Here is a 27,177-nt window from a genome sequence, read left to right on the forward strand (position 1 = left end):
GTATTGGAACTTTTACAATCCTACTTTTTTGCTTGCTGTTTTCAGCTTTAATTTTAAGTGGCCAATCACACCTGTATCCTGAGTGTAGTTGTAGGGGAAGAGGCAGTTACTACATGTACCTTATTGATGTATGCACCTTGGAAGCTTGCAATCATTCTACACTTAGCCTAGCACCCATTCAAGCTATCACCAATGTGGGCATCAAGTTCCAGGACATCATAGCAGTCATCACAGATTCTGTAGCATACTTCAAGAAACCTGTCTGACAAGTACTCCAGCCAATTTTCCCCAACCGTCTCTGTGTTTGCTACCTTGCTCACATCATCAGCTTGAGTACTGAAGTGTTTCAGTTTGGCCAGACTTTGACAGAGTGGCCCCTCATGCCAAAATAATGATATCTGCCTTCCTCAAGAAACCTGCATGCAAGGCCCACTACCTGACATTCTTGAAAGATTACCTGCCTAAAGATCAGGTGGTGAAGCTGTCCCCAGTGCCTGCTTCAACTTGCTGGAATTCATGGTTCTGTGCTGTGAATTAGCATGCCACCCATCTGCATGTCTGTAAGGATTTCTTCATGAAGGAAGACAGTAAGGGAATGGCTGTTGAGCAGATTCTCAGGCTTCCTTCCAAAAAGAAGATCTATAAAGAGCTGTGATGGTGCTTAAGCTTCGTAAGAGAAAACTCTTAACGTCTGATATCAGCATTGACCAGTCTAGAGGCGACCCGTGATCACCTGGCTTGCACTATTTGTAACTCTATGCAAGATATGAGTTCTTTCTCCATGCTGGTACCTCCAAGACATCATGTTGCACTCAAACAGATGCTCTCCTTAAAGAAAAGCCATCAAAAGAGCAGAAAGTAATCACTAAGTCCTTTCAGTAGGTTTTCCAGGTAGTATGTGACAAGCTAGAGGGGCACTTGATGGAGCAATCCCATACTACAAGGCTGCAAGAGTCGTTGATCCCAACAGCTTGGATCCATGCCACATGACATATTGGACGACCGTAGTATTCCAGGCTTACATGTAGCTGACCCCTCCCCTGAGATCGTGGAGGAGTGCTGATATACATGTACAAGTATTTCAGTCCTGATGACATGCATGTACCCTAACCACTGGACATACACAACTTCTGGAAGTCTATGGTAGGAAGGTTTTCCAGTGTCAAGTGTTGGTGTATACAAAGAGTGCAGCTTCTCACAGTACAGGCACTTGCTGAATGACAGAAGAGAAAGCCTCGCCCAGAGCTGAGCAACACCAAAATCATGGCCATGATGCACTTCAGTAGTGATATTTAGGAACAATTGAGGTCATACAGTGTAACTCTTAACTGGAAACCTCGCAACTGTAAGGGTCACATACACATCAAACATGTACATGCACATGTAGCTCTGACAAGATGTTAAAAGTACATGTACATACTTGTCCATTCTTGTCCAAAACCCTTCACATTTAGGGAAAATGAATTTACAACTTTATAACGGTGTTAATGTATGTTTGCATGCACAGTAAACTTGCCCCCCAATTTTCTAACTGTATGAAATGGAATTTTTATTTTTGAAACAGAATTCATGGAATTTGCAAAACGGAACATTCCTGTTTTAGAAATGGAAAATCATTGGCGCTGTAAGAGTAATCAGTAAATTTACCCTCAAGGCTTAGCAATATGCCACTTCAACAATGTAGCACTGTGGATTCATGGAAGAAACTTTATCAAGTAGTGAAGTTACTGCAGTCAACTCCTGTCATATGCATGTTCATATGGATTATGCTTCATAGCTGCTCTTTTGAGTGAGTTTATATGTCAATGGAAGTCTGAAATCCATTTGAAGTTCACTAACTAATAATATGGGCACAGAGGGAATTAAATCTGGAAACATAAGAGATTATACGTTTTGAAATCGTATGTACTTTTTTTTACAAAACCTCTCTTTCAGTGCATTGGGCTTGGAAATTTCAGCCATGTTATAGTTTGGACTGTGCTTCGAGGGGCTTTGCTGAGTTGTAGATGCAAGCAGTGATGTAGTCGAGTACTTTTTGAGAACCAAGTTCTCTACCAAATATTTAACTAGTTAGGAGGGAACAAAGCTTAAGTACATCGGCATTTGATGATACATGCATAAAGGTAAGATTACAAAGCAACATAATGACTTCAGACCATCACTGTTAAAATTAACTTTTTAGGACAAAAGTACTCAGAAAGTACTCGGCCGAGTACTTTCTGAGTACTTTTCTCCTTGAAACTTAAATTTTACACAACTGGGAGTGTCTGAAGTCTACATTTATTTTGTAATCTTACCTTTGCACATTTACCATCAAATGCCTGTGCACTCTGGCTTTATTCCCTCTTACCCGGTTCAGTATTTTGCGGAGAACGTTGGTACTCGGAAAGTACTCGACTACAACACTGGACACAAGTCACTTGACTTGGACTTGAGTCAGACTTCAGTTGCTATTTTTGTGACTCGTTAGTTGCTTGTAACAATCAGTTACTGACTTGTGACTGTGACTTGGACTTGCAAAATGTGACTTGTGACTGTGACTTGGACTTGCAAAATGTGACTTGTGACTTGACTTGGACTTGCACATTATGACTTGTTACCAACGCAAGTTAGAAAACTGTTTGAGCAAACAAGTTCTAAACTTACGCCTTAGGTTCTTAAAATAATCATTTTAAGACTTTGTTCGGTTTGCGACTTTTACTTCCGTCTTGTCTGCCCAGTGCCATGTCTGAATCACTTACAATGTAGCTGTTCTGTTGTAGTCTTGCACATTTGTTCGGGAGTGCTTATGTTTTTTCATTGTTTAACCCCCAACTTCAAGCTTCATTTGAGCCTCATATTGAATTATTCATGTATCAGTTTATGATGCCTCTCAGCTTAGAATTGAAAACAAAAATAGTGTCCCAATCGTGAAGGCAGAAATTTCCGCGTCAAATACTGCGTTGAGGTGGTTGTAAAACGCCTTCAAGACACGCTTATAGGTCTTCTGTAACAAATACCCGTAATCAGATCTTTGTTGAGCATTCATCTTCTAAATTTCCCGTTTGAGGGAGAAATGGGTGAGATTTGCAGTACTAAAGCAAGTGGAAACATCATTCATCATGACTGTACTGTGTGTGACAATGTGCAACATGGCAAAACTTGAAAATGGCTCAAATTTTTTGGTTACTAACTTATCTGTGCTCATCACAAGTTCAAAGGTACTGCCTCAGACTATAGAAGGATATTTGTGTGTGCTTAACTCAAAGCATCTTTAATTAAAAGAAATTGAGCATGATGTTGCTTGATATTTCAGTTCGAAAACGTCATTTATGAACCTTCCTATGTGGTTTGTGTCGTGGAATAAATATGGAAGGTCTTTGAACCAAGACAAGGCTTTGACTTGCAATCACACATATAGCGCAACTTGACTTGTACTCAGACAAAAAGACCTGTGGCTTGCTTGTGCTTGGATTAATTGACTTGACTTGACTTGACTTGACCTGTGATCAAATGACTTGTGACTTGACTTGTGATTGGACCAAATGACTTGTGACTTGACATAGACTTGCAAAAATTGACAAGTGACTTGGACTTATAAAAGTTGACTTGTTACCACCTCTGGGTGATAGTGAGACCGCAGCATTTTTGTGCAATGAGAAAGGCCCTTTTCAAAGATATCACTTAACTCTGAACTGATACAGTTTCTCTTTTACTTGTACCTTACATTTGTTTTCCTCTTGTTTCAAGTTTTCAATGCTTTTTGAGAATTTCTGGTTTGTTTTGATGCTTTTATGTTACTCAGAACGACTCCTACAACATCTGTACACACCAAACACAAAAAGTGGCACAAGTTAACGAATTTTGTATTTAAAATGAAAGAAATGTTTAAACAATTATCGGCCAACCATCATTAAAATAGAGAACAAAATTTCTGTGTTCTCGAAAGTGACAGCATTCTGGGTGGAAATATTGTACAGATTGATCAAGGCTGTTATTTACAAACATTTGTGATTTTACCAATGGTGTAACCTACCTTTAATTCATTCAATCCAGTAATAATGAAAGAAACAATCACTAACAGAGGCTTGCTGTAATCTGTAGATTGACACTGTGCATTGTGTGCCTGTTATACTTATTCCATGGTACTGCATTTATGTGTGAACTTAAGACACAAATTTTGCATCTCTGCCAGAATTTACAATGTATGTAGTCTTGTATCAGGCCAGTGACTAGACTTAAATCAAGTTGGTAATTTGCAGGGTTTAGTCTTCCTACACTGCCACCAGTACTTGAGAGAATGAAAGAAAATGCATGCACATGTAATTGTGGTATGTGGTCTGCTCCAACCAAACTTCATGGAGCGTTTATTGCCCTTTCTAGTAAGTGCATGAGGATCAAAGGTCTCGACAAGACAAAAAGCAATCGTGAACTCAGGTGATTAGGATTCGAACGAATTCATCAGTGTGACATGGTGAACCCTTGCAATTACCCCCCAAGAGCATAATCCAACTCCCTATTTGTGCCAAACAAGTGCCAAATGAGGGACTTGCCATATGCCCCCCCCCCACATTTTCTCCAGTGCAATAACTAAGAGGAATTCTATTCTCCCCTGTCTTCTCCTTTTTCCCAGTTTTTATAAGCACAATGAAAGTGATTCATTCCCCTTTTTGTTAGTTTCTGGCTGGCTGACTGTTTAAATATGCACAGTGGAGTATATTTTTCCCAGCAAGCGGCCTCACAAATGGAAGACTAGCCTTATCAAGGTGGGAGGGGGTTGAAAGCAGCAGAATTATATAGAAATCACATATTTACCCTTTCGTTGGATCTGCAGTACGTTTGAGAATCCAAATGTAATTCAATATTTTCTTTGAAATTTTCTTTTCAAGTAGGAGGTTGATTCAAAGCAGGGAGAATCAAACAGAAATCATGTTAAATCTACCCCTTTGGGGATTAAAATACATCTGAGAATAAACATATAAACTGATTTAAATGTGTGTGTATTAAACTTTTGTTCTAAATCAGGGAAATAATTCAAATGTCATATTGAAGTCAACACTTTAGTGGATTTTTGAATCCAGAATTTAATTAAGCACATTAAACTAATTTGCACAAAACACGTCAAACCAAATAAAAACTTGTTTTTGGGACGTTGTGATGGTGTCATCAAACATGATGATTTTTATTGCACAATTAGTCAAGGATTTCCTTGTATGGCATATACTTAGTAGGTGCATTTCAAGATCAAGAGTAAACTTGCTTGCATACCATTACTTACCACTTTTGAAGCTTCCGTATGTAAGCAAACAATATACATTGTGACCTCATTCCATCTCTGGTGTATTGGTATGAGCATTGATGCTGATTCCCAGATTCTGTCTTCTGATCAACTAGGAGTACATGTACATGTATGTAACATGGTTTTCCTTTTTCCACCATTTCATCGTCTTCCCAAAAAACTGTACAGTAGCAAAAGGAAAAACATCAGAAAACCCATGGATCACTTGAAGACACTAGGTTTACTATATTTTTTCACCTAGCACTGACTTCATTGCTGTTTACTATCTGTGGTTTTCTGTGAATAGTGACTGCAACAAAAAGCTCAATATTTGCTCGTAAAAACAGTACTCAGAAAGTCATTGAATACACCTGTCAGAATGTTGTCATGACAATATAAAAAGATTTGGCCTCATGCTTTTAAATATCAGGTAGATGTCACAAAAGGAGAGAGAAATGCCTTTATAAGTCTCAGTTTGTACATGTACTTGCACACACATGTAATCATACATTTTTCACTTGACATTCTGCAAATAAATGAATACACATAATAAAACCCTGTTGAGTTCCTCATTAACTTTTGAGAGCAGTGCTGTTGGTTTCCTACAGATTGAAGAAATGTGGAAGATTTGGGACAGTTGTTAGCAAAATGCTGACGAACTAGGAATGATCACTTGTGTTTTATTCTGAATAATTTTATGCAGTTGTACCAAGAATTGTTTGAGAGCAAGCTCATTAGTGAGACTGGGGAATACTACCGAAAAGAATCAGCCAATCTACTACAAAAGCACAACTGTTCACAATACATGGAAAAGGTCAGCAAGAATTGAACTGTTGGTAATGTACATGTGCAATTTAATGGTGGTGTTGCCTTTACATGACACTTTCATGCTGTAAGCATCATACACTACTCAAAAGAATTAAAGGAACAAGAGAACAGAATGTTTTGTCATGGTCTATATGGGCTACCGTACCTTTAGAACAAGAGGCATTAAAGTTCCTTTAATTCTTTTGAGTAATGTATTATCACATAGTTTATGATAACACATATAGATTTGCTGGACAATAACTATTTAGTAAATGGTTAAAGTTATAGGGCAGCAGTTTTCCAGAGTTTTGAAAGCTGTATTGTGCATTACTGTGCCTTGAAAGTGAAGATTGACGTGCTAGTTGATGCTTCTACATGTGGTTTATTTATTTCTTTGGTGGGGGGGATGTTTTGTTTTATATTCTGTATTCAAGATATTCATTAGACTGTGGGAATAAAAAAAAATTTTTTTCACAAGGTGCTACAAAGACTACAAGAAGAAGACCTCAGAAGTCGGAAGTTTTTACATCCCAGTTCGTACAACAAGATAATGCATGAATGTCAGTCAAGGATGGTTGCTGATCATATGGTCTTCCTTCATGGAGAATGCAGGAATATGGTTCGCAATGAACTACTGGCAGGTATACTGTTATTCATTTTTGTTAAATCTACACATATCGCTGATGATGGGGACATTTTGCTTTGTTTTAATCATTTATCGGAAACAATGTGATGTAATTGCAGATTCAGATTCCTAATTTTAGATTCCAGTTCTCAAAGTTAACCCAAACAAGGCAGTTTTATGAATTAATACTGAGGATGCTGAAAACAATTTGAAGATGTTGACAGTACACTGTGCTTTCTGTAAAAACATCAATCAGAACAAAACTTGTCAATTTCTGTTTGAGTATCAACAGTTCTTTTTATACATGTACCTCTGTATTCTGTATACATCTTGAAAATAGTTCGCGGTACCCGCTGCTTCATTTGACTCGGACCGGCCAGCCGACCCCGGCAAGCTCGGTGGTCGAGTGGTTAAGACATCTGCACCAGTAAGCAGGAGGTCGTGGGTTCGAGTCCCACCCGAGTAAGCTTGAGAGGTTTTTTTCGCAAGCTCTCGGACAAGCACTGAGCATACAGTGCTTATTAATATACGTTGGGTAAGGGCAAAAACCTGTTATATAAAATTAACATCTCCCCAACGCAAAAAATACATCTTGAAAATACCTCTGTATTACCGCTGGATTTTCATTGGCCCAGAATGATTCCATGACTTGTCTGTAAAAATATGTACTACCCTCATTTCTTGCGTGTCATAGCTGTGAGCTGTGTAAACTCTCAGATCATTGGTTCTTATGCTCTTTTTGCATATGCCATTGACAAAATTACAATTATAAAATGCCTGAATTTTTAACAGCGTAAAATTGCTTCAAGAAGTTGTTTAGTTTCAAATCTGTGTTTCTCTACCCGTTTCTCTTGCAAATTCCCCAAATCCTTTGACAGCACATTTGACTGATTTCTTTGTATTAGCATGCCTACATCTATGGTGTTAGCAGTATTAGCATCACACATGACTTCAGATATATCTTCCTCTATTAGAAATAACACATATACTTATTATTTTCAACTTACTATCATGTACCATTTTGTGTAATGCAGTGACTGCCAACCTAGGGGTAAAACATTCTGTCTACCATTCACCTAAAATTAGATATTATTCATTTGCTTGGTATTGGGAGGAATCATCATGTTACATGATCCCCAGTCTATCAATGACAGAACAGAAATCTATTCAGGTGTTGTACATAATAAATTCCCATGGGAGCAGATAAATAATAATATTTATACAGTTTTTATATAGTGCATTCACTCTAACGTCTCAAAGCACTTCACAATTTGACCAAATGATACATAAACATCATTAATTTAGTGGTGAGAGCAACTATATAAGTAAATGGAAATGATTTAAACCAAGGATAAGTTTTTGCATCCCTGATGTGTTTTGGAAGTGAGTTCCAGAGTGCAGGCTGAACGCTGTCTACGTACACTATGCAGCGAAGACCACGAAGACAATGATATCCTCCAAGGGATCTGTATTCAATGTCTGGCACAAGGGTACCAAACAGACCCCTGACATAATAAAATCAGTGACCGAAGCTGTTTTACGTAGCAATTGAGCATTCCAAAGCATAAAGTTTCTCTGTGTGGAGGTTTGGGGTGTTCGCAGGTTTATAGTAATCAAATTTCTTAGGTTTGCACAAGTCTGGCCCTGATTGGCCTGCTGTAGATTGTTATGGATGGCTAAGACTGACTAAGACTGGTGTGGGTTGATAGATTCCCTGATTAGCACAATTTATTTGTGTCAACAGTTGATTTTACTGCCACTGATTCCATGTCAAATAGGTGCTCACATTACATGAAGAGGCTTTTTTCCTTTCCATTCTGAAATATAATGTCTTCTGAACTTCAGTACAAAAATTGTTCTCCCAAAATGGCAGTAAAGACTGCTTTCAAGCAAGACATGTGCAACCAACCTAAAACTGTGCAGTCTGTCTGTGTCATACAACTTTTTGTGCAGTACTTAAGTGAGTCACTCATTTTGATTAAATTTGAGACACTTCTGGTTTTATCTGAAATTATTGAAAGAACATAAGACAGAGATATAATAAAACTGATAACCACTGTGATGTGGGATGGGATATTTTTAACACCCAAGGGATGTGTAGTACTCAAGACAAAGATTGTTATACATGCACATGTGTGTTGCACACAACCACACACTTAATTGCTCCATAGTTGTGGCAAGGGGACTACACACTAGTTGAAAAATAGATGTTGTGGGGACCAAATCCAGTATGGGGGCAAGATTTATCCCCATAACCCAGTTCAAAAAATCTTCACAAAAGAAAATGCCTCTTAAGTGTGAGGACAGCAGGCACACAAGCCCTCAGATTAGCTAGCCAACTGGAAACTGAAATGATATCTGTAACCGCGGAGTACGGAGCTAGTACTGAGTTCACGTGAAGCATATAACTTGTATAAATTTGACTTCAGAGAGGTCCTTAGCTATAGGTGGCAGTTCAAAGCTTGCTGAGGCTAGAAGTGGGTCTCTGCATTGAGGTGGCATCACTGTTACACATGAGAGATCTCACTTAATTTATTACAGGGTAATTCCAGAAAAAAGGGTCAATTTTTGTGTGTGTCCCTGTCATACATGACATATGATTTTGTAAATTCATTACATGTTTTTTAATTTCCAAGGGTTATAAATTAATGCAAATTGCCTACAAACAAACAGTAATAGTTTGAAATGAATTCCGGTGATATTTACCAATCAAATAACAAAGGTCAGATGTAACAGGGACATGAAAATGTCACACTTTTGAACCCCAAATTGCTGGATTCCTATTTTAATATTAGGTGATTGGGCAGAGCCCAGCCATCTTTGGGTTGTTTTGAATGGGTTTGAACCCTTCTAATTGTTTTCCTCCTGACATGAGTTTTCTGGAAAGATATAATTCCCTTGACTTTTCTCCATGATATTGTAAAAACTTGAAACTTGGCATTTGCACCAAACATGATCACCAGATGTGTCTAAAGGGCTGTTCGTTTCACACTGATCCAAACCTCAATCAGTAATTCTTTTAGTTCACTGACATTGGAAGTGGCCTCATGGATGGAGTGAGCCAGTGTCGCGATGACTGATCAAGATCCAGATCCAAGTGAGAAACAAATTAGCCCAAGTGTGACATCATCATGACATCATTCGGTATCTATTTCTGTTCCAAAACGTTAAAAGAACTCTTACGTTACCTGTATGAACTGCAAAGGTATGAATTTGTATTTTAGATCCCACATTTCTGGAGGAGGATATCTGTTGGGGACAAAGTCACCTGACATATATTTCCATTGTTCGTGGAAGATAAAAACTGAAGAAAAAAAATGCTGTGATGCAAAAGTACTTGACCCTCACATCGAAAGTACTGGGAATTGCATTGATATGGGTTAATGATATTGTAGCGCAAATTGGTCAACACGTCTCGCACTCACAAAGACTCTCCTATGAAAACAGTTTCATATGTTGTCGGCAAAGTTCACGCATGCCTCACTCCATAAAGTGGTCGTTGTTTTTCACCATGGAAATCCTAGTTTTGTGTGCCTTAACTGCTCCCTTGAATGATGCATTAACTTTAATATTTGGTGGGTGCAAGCAGGATACCAGTGCGCGCACCCTTGCACGTTAGGCTATGTTTTTTCATGTGCAGAGCCCAGTCGGGCATATCAGCAATCCTGTGACATTTTGAGCACCCAACGGAGCTATTTTCATCACCCAAATCAGGGCGCGTCATTCAAAGATGCTTGGTGATTTTTTAGACTAGGTCACTTGCCTCTTTATTTATTTTGGATGCGGGTTACAGTGCGCCGAACAAGACAATAGAGCTTTCCGAACTGTAAGTAAGAATTAGTGTTATTTCCACCTAGACATGTTTTCCGAGCTAGTTACTTGTCTATCCGATAGGGTTGCCTGCAAGTGTGGATATACTTTCCACAAATGGACTTACTTCCTGGGTTGTTGAAAACCCGCCGTCCATTGGAATTCCCACCGTGCGCGGAGCCGCTCCCACTCGCTACCTTATTACTTAATAACTTATTTTATGGGAAGAGAAAAACCACCACAATATCATGGGACATTTTACTTCTTTGTGGGGGCACTGTTTCTAGCTGCCCAGTTCTTGAAATGCTCTCGATTTTAAATCTTAATGCCGTATTTATCTCTATAGATGTTTTCATCTATGAATTGGCAGATTGATTTTTCCCTGTTGACTATTATAAGCTAGTTTGTTGTGCAATTTGTTTTGGATTTCTGCTGTTTTTTTTGTGGAAACTGTTTCACTGGATTGATTGCTGTATGGAAGAACTCTATGTTGATCCGACAGCCTGGCTGTATCATGGCATACATTAGTATGAGTTGTTGGAAATTTATGCTGTTTATTATTCTACTACAACTCCAATCCTGCTTAGCGTGAAATATACACACTCTCCAAAATAATTGATTGTCTTCAGTGATCAGCAAGCTGTTAACAGTGACTCTGGGATATTTCATTACCCAAAACCTGATTTTGATATAGGTCATTCCACGAAGTTCGGGCACAGTTTGTGACGGTGTCCCTTGTTACATCAGTGAAAAAATTAACATCTTTTTTCCCTGCATGTGGATTCTAAACTGACGTTTTTTTAAAGCTTGCAAGGTTCTTGTAGTGTGTGCTTCATTTTTGCTGAATAATATGACTTAATCTGTTGTAATGTGAAAATAAAGGGCAATAAAAATTACCAATGTAACAAGGGATGCCATCAACAAACTACCCAAACTTCATGGAATGACCCCTATGTCTGACATTTCCTGCAAGGATTTGTGTGCCACAGAAACATGTCCCAAGAATTTGCCTGAGCAGAGCCACTGTAGAAGAATGGAAGAAGTATGGTTGTATCTACATATGTATTTGTGTACCCTGGATAGAGAGACTACCCTTCTTGACATTACAATTTTCAATGACATACCAAAGATTCCAGGCCCAGATGTGCCCATTGTATCTACTCGCACATGTATATAAAAAGGCTCGAATTGAGGTAATGGACAACCAAATGAATTGAAATGGTATGCACCGGTCTATGTTACTATCATGCATCAGTTACTATCATTCTGCTCAAAGTATACCATAGATAAGTCTTCTTACCAGCTTTTGAAATCATTTGGATTACTGAGGTGTAAACATGGATGCAGAGGAGGAAAGTGTATGAGCTATCTGCTTCACCTGTTGGACAATTTAACAGTTCAATGGTCTGAACTCATGGAACAGAAAGGATTGGATCTGTTTGAATCGTAGTATATCTTCAGTGATAATAGCAATAATAGCATCCCATGTCATATTGTTATCACCAATGCTTAGGTGTGAATAAGAATTATCTGACAGTTATCAAGAGCGTTTATCAACAATATCTGTTAGTGGTTCTATGGAATGCCAAATCCGTCAGCAACAAACCGTCAGTGGTGAACGTATCAATTTTTTAAAATCGCACAGATATGTTTGTAGGACGAACTAAAACTTGGCTGAAAAAATTAAAAGTGAGCACTATATTGTCAACCAGTTTCATTCTATTTTGACTAGATATGATTTGTATTGTCCTTGGTGTTGCTGTAGCATTGGTGGTGTCACTGCTATTGGGCATTCAGAGCTTACTGTGAGCATAAATAAAACCCCCATATATTGAGAGGATGGATTTGATGTTGGGAATCAGTGTTGTAGTACTCGTATTCGGTACTCGTACTCGAGTACTGTTTTCAGAGTATTCATACTTGTACTCGGACATCCAATTACTCTTACTTGAACTACAGTTCTTGTACTCGGGCTACAAAATACTCGGAACTCGACATCCAAAACTTGTACTCGAGTATCAAAGTACTCGTACTCGATTAACAGTACTCAATAAAAAAATGCTTTAAGTTAACTTACCACGGCCGTTAAAATAAGGTACAAAACTATTGACCCCAATGACCCGATATTCGATACAGTTCTGGCAAAAAGAAGGCCGAACGTAGAACCATTAACGTATACGACCGTCTGTGCGCATACTTAACCAATCACGTACGCAAATTATATTGTGGTACTCCAGAATGGTCCCGCAATTTACTTGGGCATGGGTAGTCTGGTTCCTGGACCCGAAAATTCTAAGGACGAACCCAGCATACAGAAAATCACAGGCGTATGAATAATTGAGTCTGGAAAATAGACTTCGCCATGCCGTGCACATTGTGTCAACTGCTGCAACGAACGCATAGTGACCGTGACATTGCTAGCCAGATCACTTGTTCTTCTTGCTTTGTCATCTGCATTTGGTGTTTCTTTTACACAGTGGCAGGTCTTAGAGTCTCTAAATTAAGATAAAACTACTTTTGAATTATAAGTACTTGTACTCGTACTCGGAATTAGAAGTACTTGTATTCGGAAACCAGTACTTGTACTCTGCTGGCAAAGTACCCCACCTGTCTTTGTACTCGGCAGTACTTGGTACTTGGAAAAAAGCACTCGACTACAACACTGTTAGGAATTTATCAGACTGTATTCATGTTATTACTGTTTATCGTCCTCCTCAATCTTCAAAGAATGTCACTAATGACTTTCTGAGGGAGTTTGGATCTTTGTTGGAAACAGTCATCATTGGGCCAGGGTGCCTAATTATTTTAGGTGATTTTAAATCTCATATGAAGGATTCATTGTGGAAGAATGTGAAACAATTTTGTGAACTCATGGATTGTTTTGGTCTTGGGCAGCATATTCAAGGCCCCACGCATGAGAAGGGGCATACTTTAGATTTGGTAATTACACACTCAACAGACAAATTCATTTCGACTTTCAACTTGAAAGTACTTCAGCATCTGACTAATATCAGTCAAATATGACCAGACCATGAGTTGCTTATTGATTTACCTGTAAATTGTCAATTTCTAGTGAGTCATTAATCAAGCATCTCAATTCTTAACCAGTTTAGAGCAGTGAGTTTGATTGTGTTGGTCAGTAAGGCTACAGAATTATAATTCGAGAATGAAGCAAGTCTTTAATGATCTTGCTCCAGAAACTGCCAAGATGATTGTGATTAAGCCCAGAGCACCTTTGTTTTGTGATGAAATACATTGTAGCAGCCAATAGACAATAAATTTTTAAGTCCAAGCGGTTGGCACACAGTGGCCTGGTGTGGGAGTTGAAGGAGTCCTGCTATCACTCAAGGATACTGGATTGTGACCAGGGAAAGCTCTTTTCACTGGTAGATGATATGATTGGTGAAAAGGCGATTGTAGCAAAGTTGATTGCCACAGCATACTGACAATAATGAAGTAGCTGAACAGTTTATCATGTTTATGGGCCTCTTTAATGGCTCCCCATCTTTCAAGGATATGTCAATCGGGATACTTTGCCATATATTGCATTAGCAAAATGCAAAATATTTTTGATCTCACCACTACTGAAAGTCTTCTTTACGCTTTTAGTACATCATGGTTAGATTATTGCAGTAGTCTTCTTCATGGTGCTTCTGATAACTTAATTCACAGATTACAGTTGTTGCATAATTCAGTTGCTCGCCTTGTTAATACTGAGACTGGAAACATGAACACATCACTCTCTTTACATAAGTGATCTCCCAAAAGGCGTAAGATCCCAAGTACGACTTTTTGCTGATGACTGCATTCTCTACCAAGAAATCAAATCTGGATGGTTCTTCAATGTGATATTGACACCCTATGCAACTGGATATCTAAATGCCAGATGAAATATAATAAATAAATGTGATGCATGTTACTCCTATACGGAAACCCTTCCAAACCTGTTACAATATGAATGGGGAACACTTAGATTCAGGTACAAATCACAAGTACCTTGGCGTTGAATTTAACAGCAAATTAAACTGGACAGACGCCGTAAACATCATAGTACCCAAAGCAAACAAGGTTATTTGTCTTCTGCAGAGCCTACTTGTACAGTTGTTCCCGCAAGGTCAAAGAAACAGCTTACAAAACCTTAGTGCGACCCAAATTGGAATATTGCACTTCAGTGTGGGACCCATACAAGCAAGATCATAAGAAGGTTGGAAGCAGTACAATGTAGATTAGCTAGATTTGTCTGTAAAGACTCAAGAAGGACCAGTAGTGTCTCCTCCCATGATAACTGAACTGGGTTGGGGATCACTAGAAAGCCCCTGGGCCGTATCCAGACTCACACTCCTGTTTAAGTCCATACATCATATGATAGCACTGATAACACTGACAAGTATCAAATCACACAAACTGCTGATAAAATTCACAACCGGAAATCAACTGCAACTTCCTTTGTTCATTCCCACCATTAAACAGACTGTGACAGATACTCATTTCTGCCAAGAAGCATGGTTGAGTGGAACCTACTGCCAATAGGCATACGACAAGTAACCACAGTTGACAGGCAAAAGACAAAATTAACATAGATCTACGTGTAACTTCTTTTAACCGGGGGGGCGCACTATTTGTATACACTGGCCAAGACACACCTGCAACAGTATTCGTGTATTCGTGAAGAATTAGTCCCATTTTAGATCGTCTTCATTGGATTCCTGGTGCTCAGTGTATTGAGTTTAAGATTTTACTTTTTGTTTACAAATCTCAAATGATGAAGTACCTACCAATTTGTTAATGGTTTCAGAAAATACTATTGTCCCAGAGTCTAAACATGCCTAGTCCAACCTCAACATAATCTGAATCATCATGGCAGGCATGCCTTTTCTGTATCGGCACCTTGCCTGTGGACGAAACTGCCATATTATATTTGCAATTCACTGTCACTTTCCGCTTGTTTTTATCGTGATTTTTATTCCTTGTGAATTTGTGATACATTTTGTACTTTTAATTTGTTAATTGTATGATATTTTATAGAATTATATTTCCTGCTGTTTTAGTCTGTAAAGCACATTGAGATTTTGTGCATTTGCATTTATTAATGTAATGTGCTATATACAAATAAATGATTATAATATCACTACATGCAAGAGCACCTTCTTCGTGTAGCTGCACATAAAACAGTATTGTGTATAATTTTATATTTATTTTCAACACTGAATAGCATTGAATCACATAGAGTTATTGGAGAATGACAAACGGTGGAAATTTCAGAACATAGACATCATCAACCAGAAAGATATTCTTGAGAGAATTTTTTTGCTTTTGTTTTTAATATTGCAAGATCTCTCAAGGATGTACAAGTTGCTGAAATCAGTAGCAAATGGGCTTCACATCATGGTCAACGATCTCCAAGAACACATCAAACAAACAGGTACCTTGTACACCAACAAAACAAACAGCAGTGTGATTAGCTGCATGCTCTACATGCATTTTACAGTACAGTCTTGGAGGTGTTACATGATGGTAGCATGTTCATACAACATCACCTAATTACATATAAGATGCAATGTTAGCATATTTCAGTGCTCAATGATGCCATATGTAAGGAGGTAATGCTCAACAAGTGTATGATGGTAATATTAATTCCCAATATATTGTAAGCAAACAAACTGAGATTATTGCTAAGCTGATACCAACTACCCACTCTCAAACCATGCTGTATTTGTGTAATACAGGTAAGTCCACCGTTTATGTGTGCATAATGTTCCTATGAGGCAACAAAACTACTCATATCTAAAAGATGATGCCCAAAAAACAAACCTGATGAAGTTACAGCTGAGTGAATTGAAGTGAAGTTGCAGAGTCATGTTTTGAATTGGGCTGAAAGTCAGCATGTCAGGGACAAGTTTTCATGTTTTTCAGTTGAACACAGCTACCATATTTGATGTCACACACTGAACTGACAAATTGAAGCATCATGCTTGTGTGTGTGTTGTCAACACTTGCACACACTTTTAATGGTCATTTTTAAAAATATGTCTGTTGCTTGTTGGAGAACTACAAATGATGGACTGTATTTTTAAAAGATATTTATGAGTTTGTATGTAAAGATAGCTAACTTGAGCATTTGTTTGTTTTTTTACTCTTGACAATATTGTATTTAGGGTTACAAGCAGTTTCAAGTCTACAGGGTGAAAATGTAAGTAACAAAGTCATACATATTCCTGGTTTGTTTTTTAGTGCATTACAAAGTTTAATGATGTGCATGTATTGTTGTGGTTTGCTGAGATAAGTGCTTATGTCATGTATGTTGCTTGAAATCTCACAAAACTATGTTGCCTCCCAGTTCAACAAACTAGTTTAAAAACAAGAAGTGTAAATAATCTAAAGTGATTTGGACACTTTAAGGTACTGGTAGCAGACCTGAAAAGAAACTGCCAAAAATAATTGTAAAGGAAAATTACAATTTTCTAGGGACACCAAAGGATATCATATTGAGGCTTGCTTCATCCCTAAAAGTTTTGCTGAATTTCCTCGCCACTTTAAAAGTGCTTTTCCACTCCATTACAAAACAGACCCCCCTTGGACTCCTGTTTCCTTATTTCCTCATTTGAATCATCAAATACTCTGGTAACAAAACCTGTTATTACAGATAATTTAGGTCATGCAAATTATGATTTAGTCGGCATTGACTGGGGACAATTTGCTGCCATTCACTCCTTTAGAGAAATTATGTTACCGCTTTAAAATTGTGACATCAGGAATCATAATATTGTACAGTTAGTGTCAGAGCTAAATGGTTTGTACCTCCAGTTTGCCAAATCTCCTTGAAATAAAGGGTTCTAGGCCACTGTGAGCCACCAGATTTAACATGTCACAAATTAGTTTAAATATAGTACATTAAGTGTAGTTTTATAGTAGCAGCATGTAATTTTTGACCTTGCTTATTCATACTTGCAAAATCCTGATAGTCCTCGGAATTTTCCTGATGTACCTCAGTCAGTGTTTATTTCTGTACCAGGACTGGTGCATATTAGCGATATTATGCGAATATTCGCATATTCATATTTTCAAAGGTTCAACCTTTTTAAGAGAGTAAGTAAAAGAAATACACTAAAATGGTAGGGTTGCTTGCACATGGGTAATATTTGAAGACTTAAAAAGGCTCACCAAAATTTCCAAGGGAATTTTGATTGAATTACATGTATGAGTTGCTTAAGTTTCATGAACTTTTATTGCATTCCTTTGTCCTGTTTGCAATAGATACACGCCCTCTTTGTGGATGCAATCTTGGCCTTGCACAGCAAGTACACTAAGATGATTTGTGAGACACTTGGAAAGGATAAAGTCTTCACCATGGCCTTGGATAAGGTAATGTCAAGCTCCTGCCATACGTGTATTATAATATAGCAACAGCTGTTACTATGTTCATTGAAGGAACAAGGATTTCCCCTTCTTCTGTGCGGAGGGTAATGTAACAAAAAGGTCTGGGTTATGCTGGGTTAAGACACAGTTGTAAGTAGTGCGCCCAGCTGGAGGTATGTTCATTGAAGGAACAAGGACGCCCCTTCTTCTCTGGGGAGGGTAATGTAACAAAAAGGTCTGGGTTATGCTGGGTTAAGACACAGTTGTAAGTAGTGCGCCCAGCTGGTGGTATGTTCATTGTGATGGCACATTCCTTTTTGGGATGCTGGGCCATGTCTATTGATGTAAAGTACAAAAGGTACAATGGACTGCATTTCACCGATTGTCTGCTACCATTAGGAGGGTACTGGTATATGAGGCCAATGTGACTACCACTGGGCAAGGCGGGGGAGCCGTTTAGCGTAGTGGTTCTTCCTTCACTTTGCACCAATGAGGCTTGGGTTTGAGTCCCAGCTTGGCCTAGGCTTTAAATGCATTTGGTTTTGAGACCATACTCAATCTTGCAGGTTTTCTCTGGGTACTACATTTTTCTCCTGCCTCTAAAACTGGACCTTCTTCCTAACTCCATAAAGTGATGCTGATTAATAGAGTTATGAATAAACATATAGTTCTTGCTGCAAATAGCCTGAGTAGCTGAAAGTGCCATAAAAACAAAACAACAACACTGGGAGAGGCATTTTTATAGAACACTCTGGCGGGGGACACATCTGTGTAGCTTGGCGGGCGGCAGTCCTCTATTCTTTTAAGTTAAATTTACTACTGCAAAATTTGACGTAGCTTGTTTTTTGTTGTATAAGTTACTGCCGTCTGTCAACATTTTTTTCTGTTGCATCACGTAAGTTTGCATTTTTGTCACGTTTCATTCCTATAATTCTTATGTTGTCTAGTGCCATGGGAATTTAGCTTGGTCAATCTCACCTTTTTTGGAGAATTAAGAAATTAAAATGTTCATGTTCTTAACCACTACCAGCCGGGGACTCCGAAATCGTAGCCGTATGGTTTATATGTGTGGCCGGGGTCTCCGAACTCGGACAAAGGAAACAGGGCCTTGTAACAAAAGACGGTACTCCGAACAAAAGACCAGGCTGCTGGGCATTACCGGCATTTTTCACTCTCAAAAGTGGTGATAATCCAGCGTTATTTTGAAACCGTATACCAGGGTTTGGGGGTATTTAGAGCAAGTGGATTACCACCGGGGATAAAAGCTCTCCACCACCGCAGCGATGAGCCACACAGCACCGCTGCATGCTAATCTGGCCCCTATTGAAAAGAGGTCAGCAGTGCACTGAGCCAGGTTCATGAACAAAAGACAGTTGTATAACACCGCACTATCTGGGCTCTGTTTACAAGGCTGCAGGCCTGGCTGAAATATTCGGGCGTCAATGAAGGTCACCTGTCAACTTAGAGTAGTGCCTGAAGATTACTCTGTGTGGCTATAAATGACTGTTAAATGGAATGATGAATTGTTGAAGGATTTTGAAAACAGAAAAAATGATAGTCATGCCGGCCCAGCATCCTCAACATTGCAAAATGCCCCGGCACGAAGTGGTTAAATACTCTTACCCGAGACTAAACTTTGCTTGTGTTTGATTGAGTTATTGTCTTTAGTTTGTGTTCTTACCTGGCAGGTGTGGCCCCCATAAAGGGGTCTCTGTTACAGTTTTGGTGGCAGTGGTGGAATCAAATTTAGCCCATTAAAATCATTTTTATTCTTTTTCCTCTGTTTTTGTTTTTTTTTTTAGAATTTTTTTGAACCAAGATGAGTTCCGGGAGACAGTTGACTTGTCAGTTGGACCAAACTGTAGCTATGAACAGATTGGGGTAATTGAAGCTGAAAGTAAGAGATTGACTCGGCTAGTGTTGACGCAGCCCATGGGAGTTCAAGACCCCAGCCAAATGCCCTCCCCCAAACCTCTGGCACTCGTCCTTAATATGTACATAGTGCTCCTGATACTGAATTCAATGAATTGCAAAAGTCTTTATCAGTCTTTTTTCGTAAAAAAGGGTGAAGCCTTACCAGAGTTGGCAAGTGATATTCGTAGACTTGTATCCAAGGCACATCAGGATGTATCTGCTGTTTTGTGGAGCTGGGTAGTGATTATTTTATTGAGGCATTAGACTCCCCTGACATTAGAGTACAGGTTCATCTAGCCAAACTGAAGGACCTAGGGGCTGTTCTTACCGTAGCTTTAGAAGAGGAGGCCTCTTCCAGATTGAGTATAACAAAGCAAATTTTCTTCAGATGATAGGTGCTAATGCCTGTCAAGGCAAGTGTGCCGAATAACTAGTATCCCATAGCCAGGATGTGAGAGAGCTTCTAAGCACAAGATTGAACAGTTGGAACAGACAGTGAAGGAGCTTCAGATAGCCTTTAAGCAGTTTAAGGCTAACAAACCTAAAGGACCTTTAATTTGTTGGAATTGTAAACATGAAGGGCATAGGCATTTTCAGTGGCTATATACACAGTCAGAAGTAGTGCAGGGTGAAAATAGTTTGACACCTAAGGAAAACCCAGTTTGGCTGAGCATGGGGTCGGTGCCCAGCTAGTAGTGAATGTTCAGTCTCAGAATACCATCTTTGTTAACCGTATGCTACCGGGTTTTTTAAAAAGTGCAGCACCAACATACGGGCAATTTTCAAGAATTTCCATTTACAAAATTCTTCAAAAAATTCATAATTTCATTTAATGGATGTTTACACCCACACAAATGACTGTCTGGTGTCTACTCTAATCTGACACGCAACCTCCATTGACACCCAAGTATTTCAGTCAGGCCTGCCACCCTGTGAAGAGAGCCCAGAATTGTGAGGTGTTATGTAATTTCCTTTGTTCCCAGTGAATGCTAGTGGCATCTTTTCAAACATGCAGCGGTACTGTATCACTCATCAATCGGGAGCTGGAGCTGTGCCAAAATAGTGGTATACTGTTTCAAAACAATGACAGATTTCCTCTGATAAATGCAAGCTGAAAAATGATGGCAATTCCCAGCAGCAGGTCTTTTGTTCTGAGTATGGTCCTTTTGTTACAAGGCCCAGCTCTTTTGTCCAATTTGGGGCACCCCAGCTATGCATACAAACCCTGCGATTATGATGAAATCTCCTGAAAACTGAACATGCATTTCACACTAAATTTTGACCACAGTGCCATTGAAACAGTGATGGAGTGTAACAAAGTACCATCCAAACGCATCTTGATATTAATTTTAAAAATGAGTGATTTTATTTTTTGCCCCTTGTTTTATCTTATTTTTTTCACTTCATATTTTGTGGCATACATATATTACAACACTCAAAAAATTATTATAATGAGTAAATTCTTATGAAACTGATTCCTGTTCAGAGGGTTATTAAAGGTTATCCCTCTTTCCAAATGTGAGGAGATCTTGACTGATAGAATTTGAAATTTTGATGCTCATTTTCACTTTGTAATGGAATTTCCCATATCTTACAGATTGGTTATTTCCTGTTTTATGTAATTCAATTGACATCTGAACTTAGTGTTCCTGAAGCTGCACTAGGGTGAGTTCTTAAAGCAAGCTTATCTTTCCCTTTACAGGCCTGTGCTGCCATAGTAAACCACAGACCTCACCAAAGACAACCTTGTCGATCACCTGAGCTGGTAAGAGGACAGCATTACTTTCCTTAAAAAGCCGTCTTTACGTGTTCACATGTATTACCTTGGAAATCTTGTTACAGTGTTTACATTTAATGGTAGCCATAAAATGGATTTCAAACAAAAATGTATGGTGCTCAAATCCATATCTCTGAACTCTGCAAAAACAGGACACATGTTTTTGTTTCAATTATTTTAAAGCAATAATCGTGAAATTGGACAAGGCAGTTGACTGGACCATGATTTGAATTCACAGCCCCCAGATCTCCTTCCTTGTGCTTTACCAATGGAGCCATCCGATCTGTTATTGGTTCTGCCCAATTTGCCATTATAATTGTCAAAGAGTGCTAATCAGAAGCCTTAAGGTTGTATAGTGTTTAGTTAAGGATAATGTCCAAAGTAATAATACAAGCAACATTAGCAGTCTTGCAAGTACATGTATGAGATCATTCAGAAAATGCAGTTTTTGCACACAAATCATAAGTCTGATCCCTAGTAACAAGCTTCTCATCTGAACCTTTCCTTTCTCCTTGCAGCTAGCCAAATACTGTGACACATTACTGAAGAAAAGTGCTAAAGGAGTTAGTGAGTCTGAAATTGATGACAAGTTACAACAATCTATCTTAGTCTTTAGATACATCGATGATAAGGATGTCTTCCAACGGGTAAGTCAGCATTGAACAATGCTAGTACATAGGAACACTTAAGGGTTGTTATACATGTAGGTTCTGATGTGGGACATTTTTAAACCTCAGAATGCACATGTATGGCACATGAGACAAAGCTAAGTTGTACCTCTGTCTTGGATACTGTCTATATTGGCCCAGAACGATCACATGACAGTGCGATATATCCGCATATCACACTCACTGTGAGATATCTCAGAGGAGCTTCGGGAAGTTTGAAAGCAAACATTTCCACTCCTTTCGTCAGTTTTGCTCAGTACCAATGATACATTTTAGGCATAGGCTACAAGGGAATTCGATCAATGATCACGCTCGTTTAACAGACTCATTCCCGTCCCTGCAGGGTATAAAGTAATGTGGGGAAGTTTAACCAGACTACATGTACACACTGGTACTCCCACTAGTTTCACATGAACGTTTACGCAGTTTAAAAAGTGAGGGAGCAGTGCATTTGCAGACGGTATCTTTTACGTCTGTTAGGTTAATTTTACAGTTTGACAGCAGGCCTATCATTTTCTGAAATTCAGAGTTTGTTTCTTTGGATAAATTCCTTAAGACAGAGGTATAACAAAACATTTGTTGGCCACTTTGGTGTGGGATATGATGTTATGAACACCCTCGGGTGTGCATAGCTCCCTCGGCTTCACCTTGGGGCGCTATGCGTCCCTCGGGTGTTCAAAATGCCATCCCACACCACAGCAGTCAACAATTGTTAAATATAGGTTATAGTGTATGCAGGAGGTAAAACATACACAAGTGAATACTGTCTTTTTCATGTTTAAAAGTTAGACTTTTGATTGTTACATTGAAATACATGTAATAGCAACTCAAAATGATACAATTAATGGTGCTGAATAATAAATGGTAGTATTGAACTACAATGGTCACTGCAGAATATGGCTGTGTGCCTAAACCAGAAGAGGTAACAACGACTTCACTTGAAGCAACACAGTGCTGGATGCTCTCTGCAATTTGTGTATGATTTTTGCCCCTGCTTCTCCATTTGTCATCAGTGAGGGAAACGTGTATTCATACAATCAATTGAAATCAATCTTGTCAATCAATTAAGTGTACTGTGTTGACAATGTCACTGTACATGATTGCTCCTCTGGCCTATGACAACATTTTGTGGTTTTGAATACAGAAAATGGCTCTTTATCACAATTGACCAGTCATCATTTCAAACCCTCTTGACCAGATAGGAAGATGTTTATACTCAGTTGTGTCAGCCAGATCAGTTCAGTAGCTTTTGGATTTATTTATAAAGATTTTCATGGTTTGAATCCTCTAAAAAGAGTATTTTCAGAGTATGTTTATTATGACATGTCTAGCTTTTTCTGGTTAGTGTATATTTGGAAGATTTCTTTATCTCAGAACCGTTAAAAGAATTTGAGTCAGCTGGTAATCAGCAGACTTGTATTTAAGTCATGAAATATTGAGTCTGAGTCTGAATCCCTATTCATCCATGTCGAGTCGGAGTCCAAGTCACAAAGGTCAAGTCCGAGTTAGGAGTCATCTTTATTATTGTATTGGTAAAACATTTTCCTGTCCTGCAAATGTTTCATTTCTGCAAATTTTTCATTTCCAGAAATTAAACATTTTTCACTGCTTTTCTCCCCTGCAGAATTTGCATTCTGTGCTTGATCTTCCATTTGCATTTCTCTTGAAATTGATAAACCCAAAATTGACTACTTTTGGAATGGATACCATGAGCAAACTTCCTGCTTTCACATACACATAAACTGTACTGATGCCAGATCGTCAGACCCATTACCAGCTGCAACTGAGATTCTTTGAACAGCAATACAGGCTATTCAAATCTTTTATTGGCAGGGCACCAGTCTGCATCTGACAAGAATAGTCATTGTGCATTAATCACTTCGCGCTGGGTTAATTAAAAATGTTAATGATGCTGGGCTGGATAATTATCATTTTTTCTGTTTTCAGAATATTCTTTAAAGTTTCATCATTTCATTTAACAAACATTTATACCCATAGGCAGTAATCTTTAGGCACTACACTAAATTGACAGCTGACCTTCAATGATGCCGGAGTATTTCAGCCAGGCCTGCAGCCTATAAAAAGAGCCCAGATTATGTGTTGTTATGTAAGATTCTTTTGTTCCAGAAACCGGAACAGTGCACTATGGATCTCTATTCAATAGGGACCAGATTAGCGTGCAGCGGTGTTGTGTGGCTCATCACTGCGGTGGTGAAGAGCTTTTGTCCCCGGTGATAATCCGCTCGCTCTAAATGCCCAAACTGTGGTATATGGTTTCAAAACAAGGCTGGATTATTTCCACTATTGAGAGTGAAAAATGCCGGTAATTCCCAGCAGCCTGGTCTTTTGTGTCAAGCATGGTCTTTTGTTACAAATCCCAACTCTTTTGTCCGGTTTCGGGCTCCCCAGCTTCGTGTATAAAGCCTAGGTGCTCAAAAACGGGTCACCCAGCAGGAAGTAGTTAAAGCACTGTCAAGTTTGGACAGGGTACATGTTTCGGTACATTGATGTCCCCAGTCAAAATATTGGCACACATACGTGCACCGCAGTAGCCACATCACGTACTGTGTTGCTCAGTGGAAAAAACAACATAACGATGTAATTTCTGCCAAGTCACAAGTTATGCAGGTCGAGTCCAAGTCCGCAGCCTCGAGTCTGAGTCATTTGTCAAAGCGATTCGAATCCGAGTCACTAAAAAGTGACTCAAGTCGGACTTGAGTCTGAGTCATAAGTCATACAAGTCTGGTAAATCAGTTGAACTTTGACACGGCTGCAAACTGAGGACAGAAATGGAAACAGAGCTTGATGCTAACTAAGAACCATGCTATAAATCAAATTAGAGGGGATACCAGGGGCGTAGGAAATTGTATTTTTCATAAATCCTAGGAGAAAATTCTAATTTGCCGTAATAATGTATTTATTTATAGGATCCAGATTCCATCAAAATAAAACCAAACACACATTACACACTGAACGTAAAGTCTACCCATAAACATACAATAAATATATCTCTCATAGATGCTTAAATAAACAGCATTAAGGCTGGTTCAAGCTTCAGGCAAATGCAAAAGCAAAGGAATTTGACGTCAGCACATAGTTGCAGTTAAGTTTGAGATGAAATGTGTTGGAGCACTTTGCAGCACAAATATTTTACATGATGTCACCTTTTCTTGTTCATGTTCACTTTCGTGCCTAGTATGAACCGGCTTTCAAGGGGAAAAATTCAGGAATTGACACGTTTTGTTTCATTTTCTGGCAGTTTTATGCCCGCATGTTAGCCAAAAGATTGATTCATGGTTTGTCGACATCAATGGATGCTGAAGAATCCATGATCAACAAATTAAAGGTATGATTTGATAACATTGTTATAATACTCTCATTTTGTGTGTTTTTATCATGTAGAAATTATTTGTTTTGTTAGGAATGCATGTATATTTGAAAATCAAATACAGTGGAACATCACTGTAATGAACACAATTTTTGGTATTTTGGTTGGTGAGTATAGTGATTTCAGTCACGGGTGCATGCACCTGTTCCAAACTCTGGTCCATATTCAAATGTCTGGGGGCCTGCCCCAGAAAATGGTTTTGTATGAGGACTTTTGGCCTACACTTACATTTACATACAAAAACAGGTAAAAAATCTAAAATCTTAAAAAAAAAGAAATTCCTTCCTGTAGTAAATGTAAGTTCATCTCTTTTTATGTTTTACCTAATGGTTAGTTTCCATTGGAAATGACTTGGAGGCGCATACGTGTCAAAGTGTTGGGCAAGCATTTTTGAAAATGATTGAAACTAACAAGACATTTATCGAAGATTTGTGGGAGTTACAGATACTTTGGTCACTCTGCATTTTTATTTTTTGGGGGGCTGATTTTTGAGATCAGTTCTCTCAGCAATGATGCGACTATCAGGCAAAGTTTTCCAAACCAGACACTTGTGTCAGGTACTCGGCAGCCTGTCTACATGGCCCGTGCGCAAATTCGCTTTACACGAATTGTATGTGTACATTGCATGTAAAGTGTGTATGTGCCTACACATCCATAATTGATACAGACTGCACCACTTGTCCATTGTTCCATTGTGAGTGGGATTTTTCCCAACTTTGAGTTATTATAATTAGTTCTGAATGTGCTTCTTTTATTTAAAACAAATTTCTAATTTTTGGAAGAAGTGCACAGAAAATGGAGGATCCAAGGAAGATATTTGTCGTACCCAACGTCTGGTGTAGCGATGTGCCATTCCACTGTATATTTCTTCTCCAAAAGCTCAACTATGGAGTTCTTTTTCATAGTACATCACTAAAAAAAGCCGTGAAAATTTGTAACTTCATGCATGTTGGATATTTATCTACAGTACAATGTATAGGTGTGAAATTTATGCTCATTTCTGCAGATTTCCATGGATTTTGAAATTTGCGAAGACCCATCAGTTATATGTGGATAGCACAGATAAAGCCCCTCAAGTTTCTTTATTTCCAAAATGTAATCCTTGAAAAGAGATTAAATGGCCCAACAATACATTTACAAGCAAAAATTAGGGTTAGTGACATTAAGTTGGCTTGTTAACATAATTCACTGCTGTGGTACTGGCTGCTGCATTGGTTTAGGGCCAACCACCCAATACCAGTGAACTTGGAGTCAAATGATTAAGACATTTGCATAGGTCCTTTTGGCTAAAATACACCCACAATCCTTAAAAAGTCCAGTTCCCTCTAACAGTGTAATAGTAGCTCGTAAGGTGTTGCTGGGAGGTGTTAATGGGGAGGGGTGAAGGTTCATACATGTAAATGTGTGAGAGAAAACAAGGTCACAATTGAGTTCACATACAAAACAGCAAACAGCAAGTTATGTTGGACATGCAGTAGTATATTAATCATTACCTTTTGGGATGGGACCAGGGTAAGGGTTGGAGGATGATGGGTGATTGGATCAATGATAAAGTTGGACATTTTCATTACACAA

At 38.7% G+C, this 27,177-nt stretch overlaps 1 protein-coding gene across 8 annotated transcripts in view; it reads left to right on the plus strand.

Annotated features, from left to right (window-relative positions):
• The window catches only part of cul2 (cullin 2), a 78,302-nt gene that overhangs the window by 31,727 nt on the left and 19,398 nt on the right, over positions 1 to 27,177 (plus strand). For all 8 annotated transcript variants that reach the window (XM_022244204.2, XM_022244205.2, XM_022244202.2 and 5 more), the window contains 8 exons: positions 5,961 to 6,071; positions 6,543 to 6,705; positions 15,832 to 15,921; positions 16,655 to 16,689; positions 17,754 to 17,861; positions 21,472 to 21,534; positions 22,065 to 22,193; positions 25,474 to 25,560. In XM_022244204.2, coding sequence (XP_022099896.1) covers positions 5,961 to 6,071; positions 6,543 to 6,705; positions 15,832 to 15,921; positions 16,655 to 16,689; positions 17,754 to 17,861; positions 21,472 to 21,534; positions 22,065 to 22,193; positions 25,474 to 25,560 — 786 coding nt within the window. The remainder of the gene's footprint in view (positions 1 to 5,960; positions 6,072 to 6,542; positions 6,706 to 15,831; positions 15,922 to 16,654; positions 16,690 to 17,753; positions 17,862 to 21,471; positions 21,535 to 22,064; positions 22,194 to 25,473; positions 25,561 to 27,177) is intronic.

This window comes from Acanthaster planci, linkage group LG17 (genome assembly GCF_054643075.1).
Source record: "Acanthaster planci isolate LZ-2023a linkage group LG17, COTS_SCS, whole genome shotgun sequence".
Classification (NCBI taxonomy): domain Eukaryota; kingdom Metazoa; phylum Echinodermata; class Asteroidea; order Valvatida; family Acanthasteridae; genus Acanthaster; species Acanthaster planci.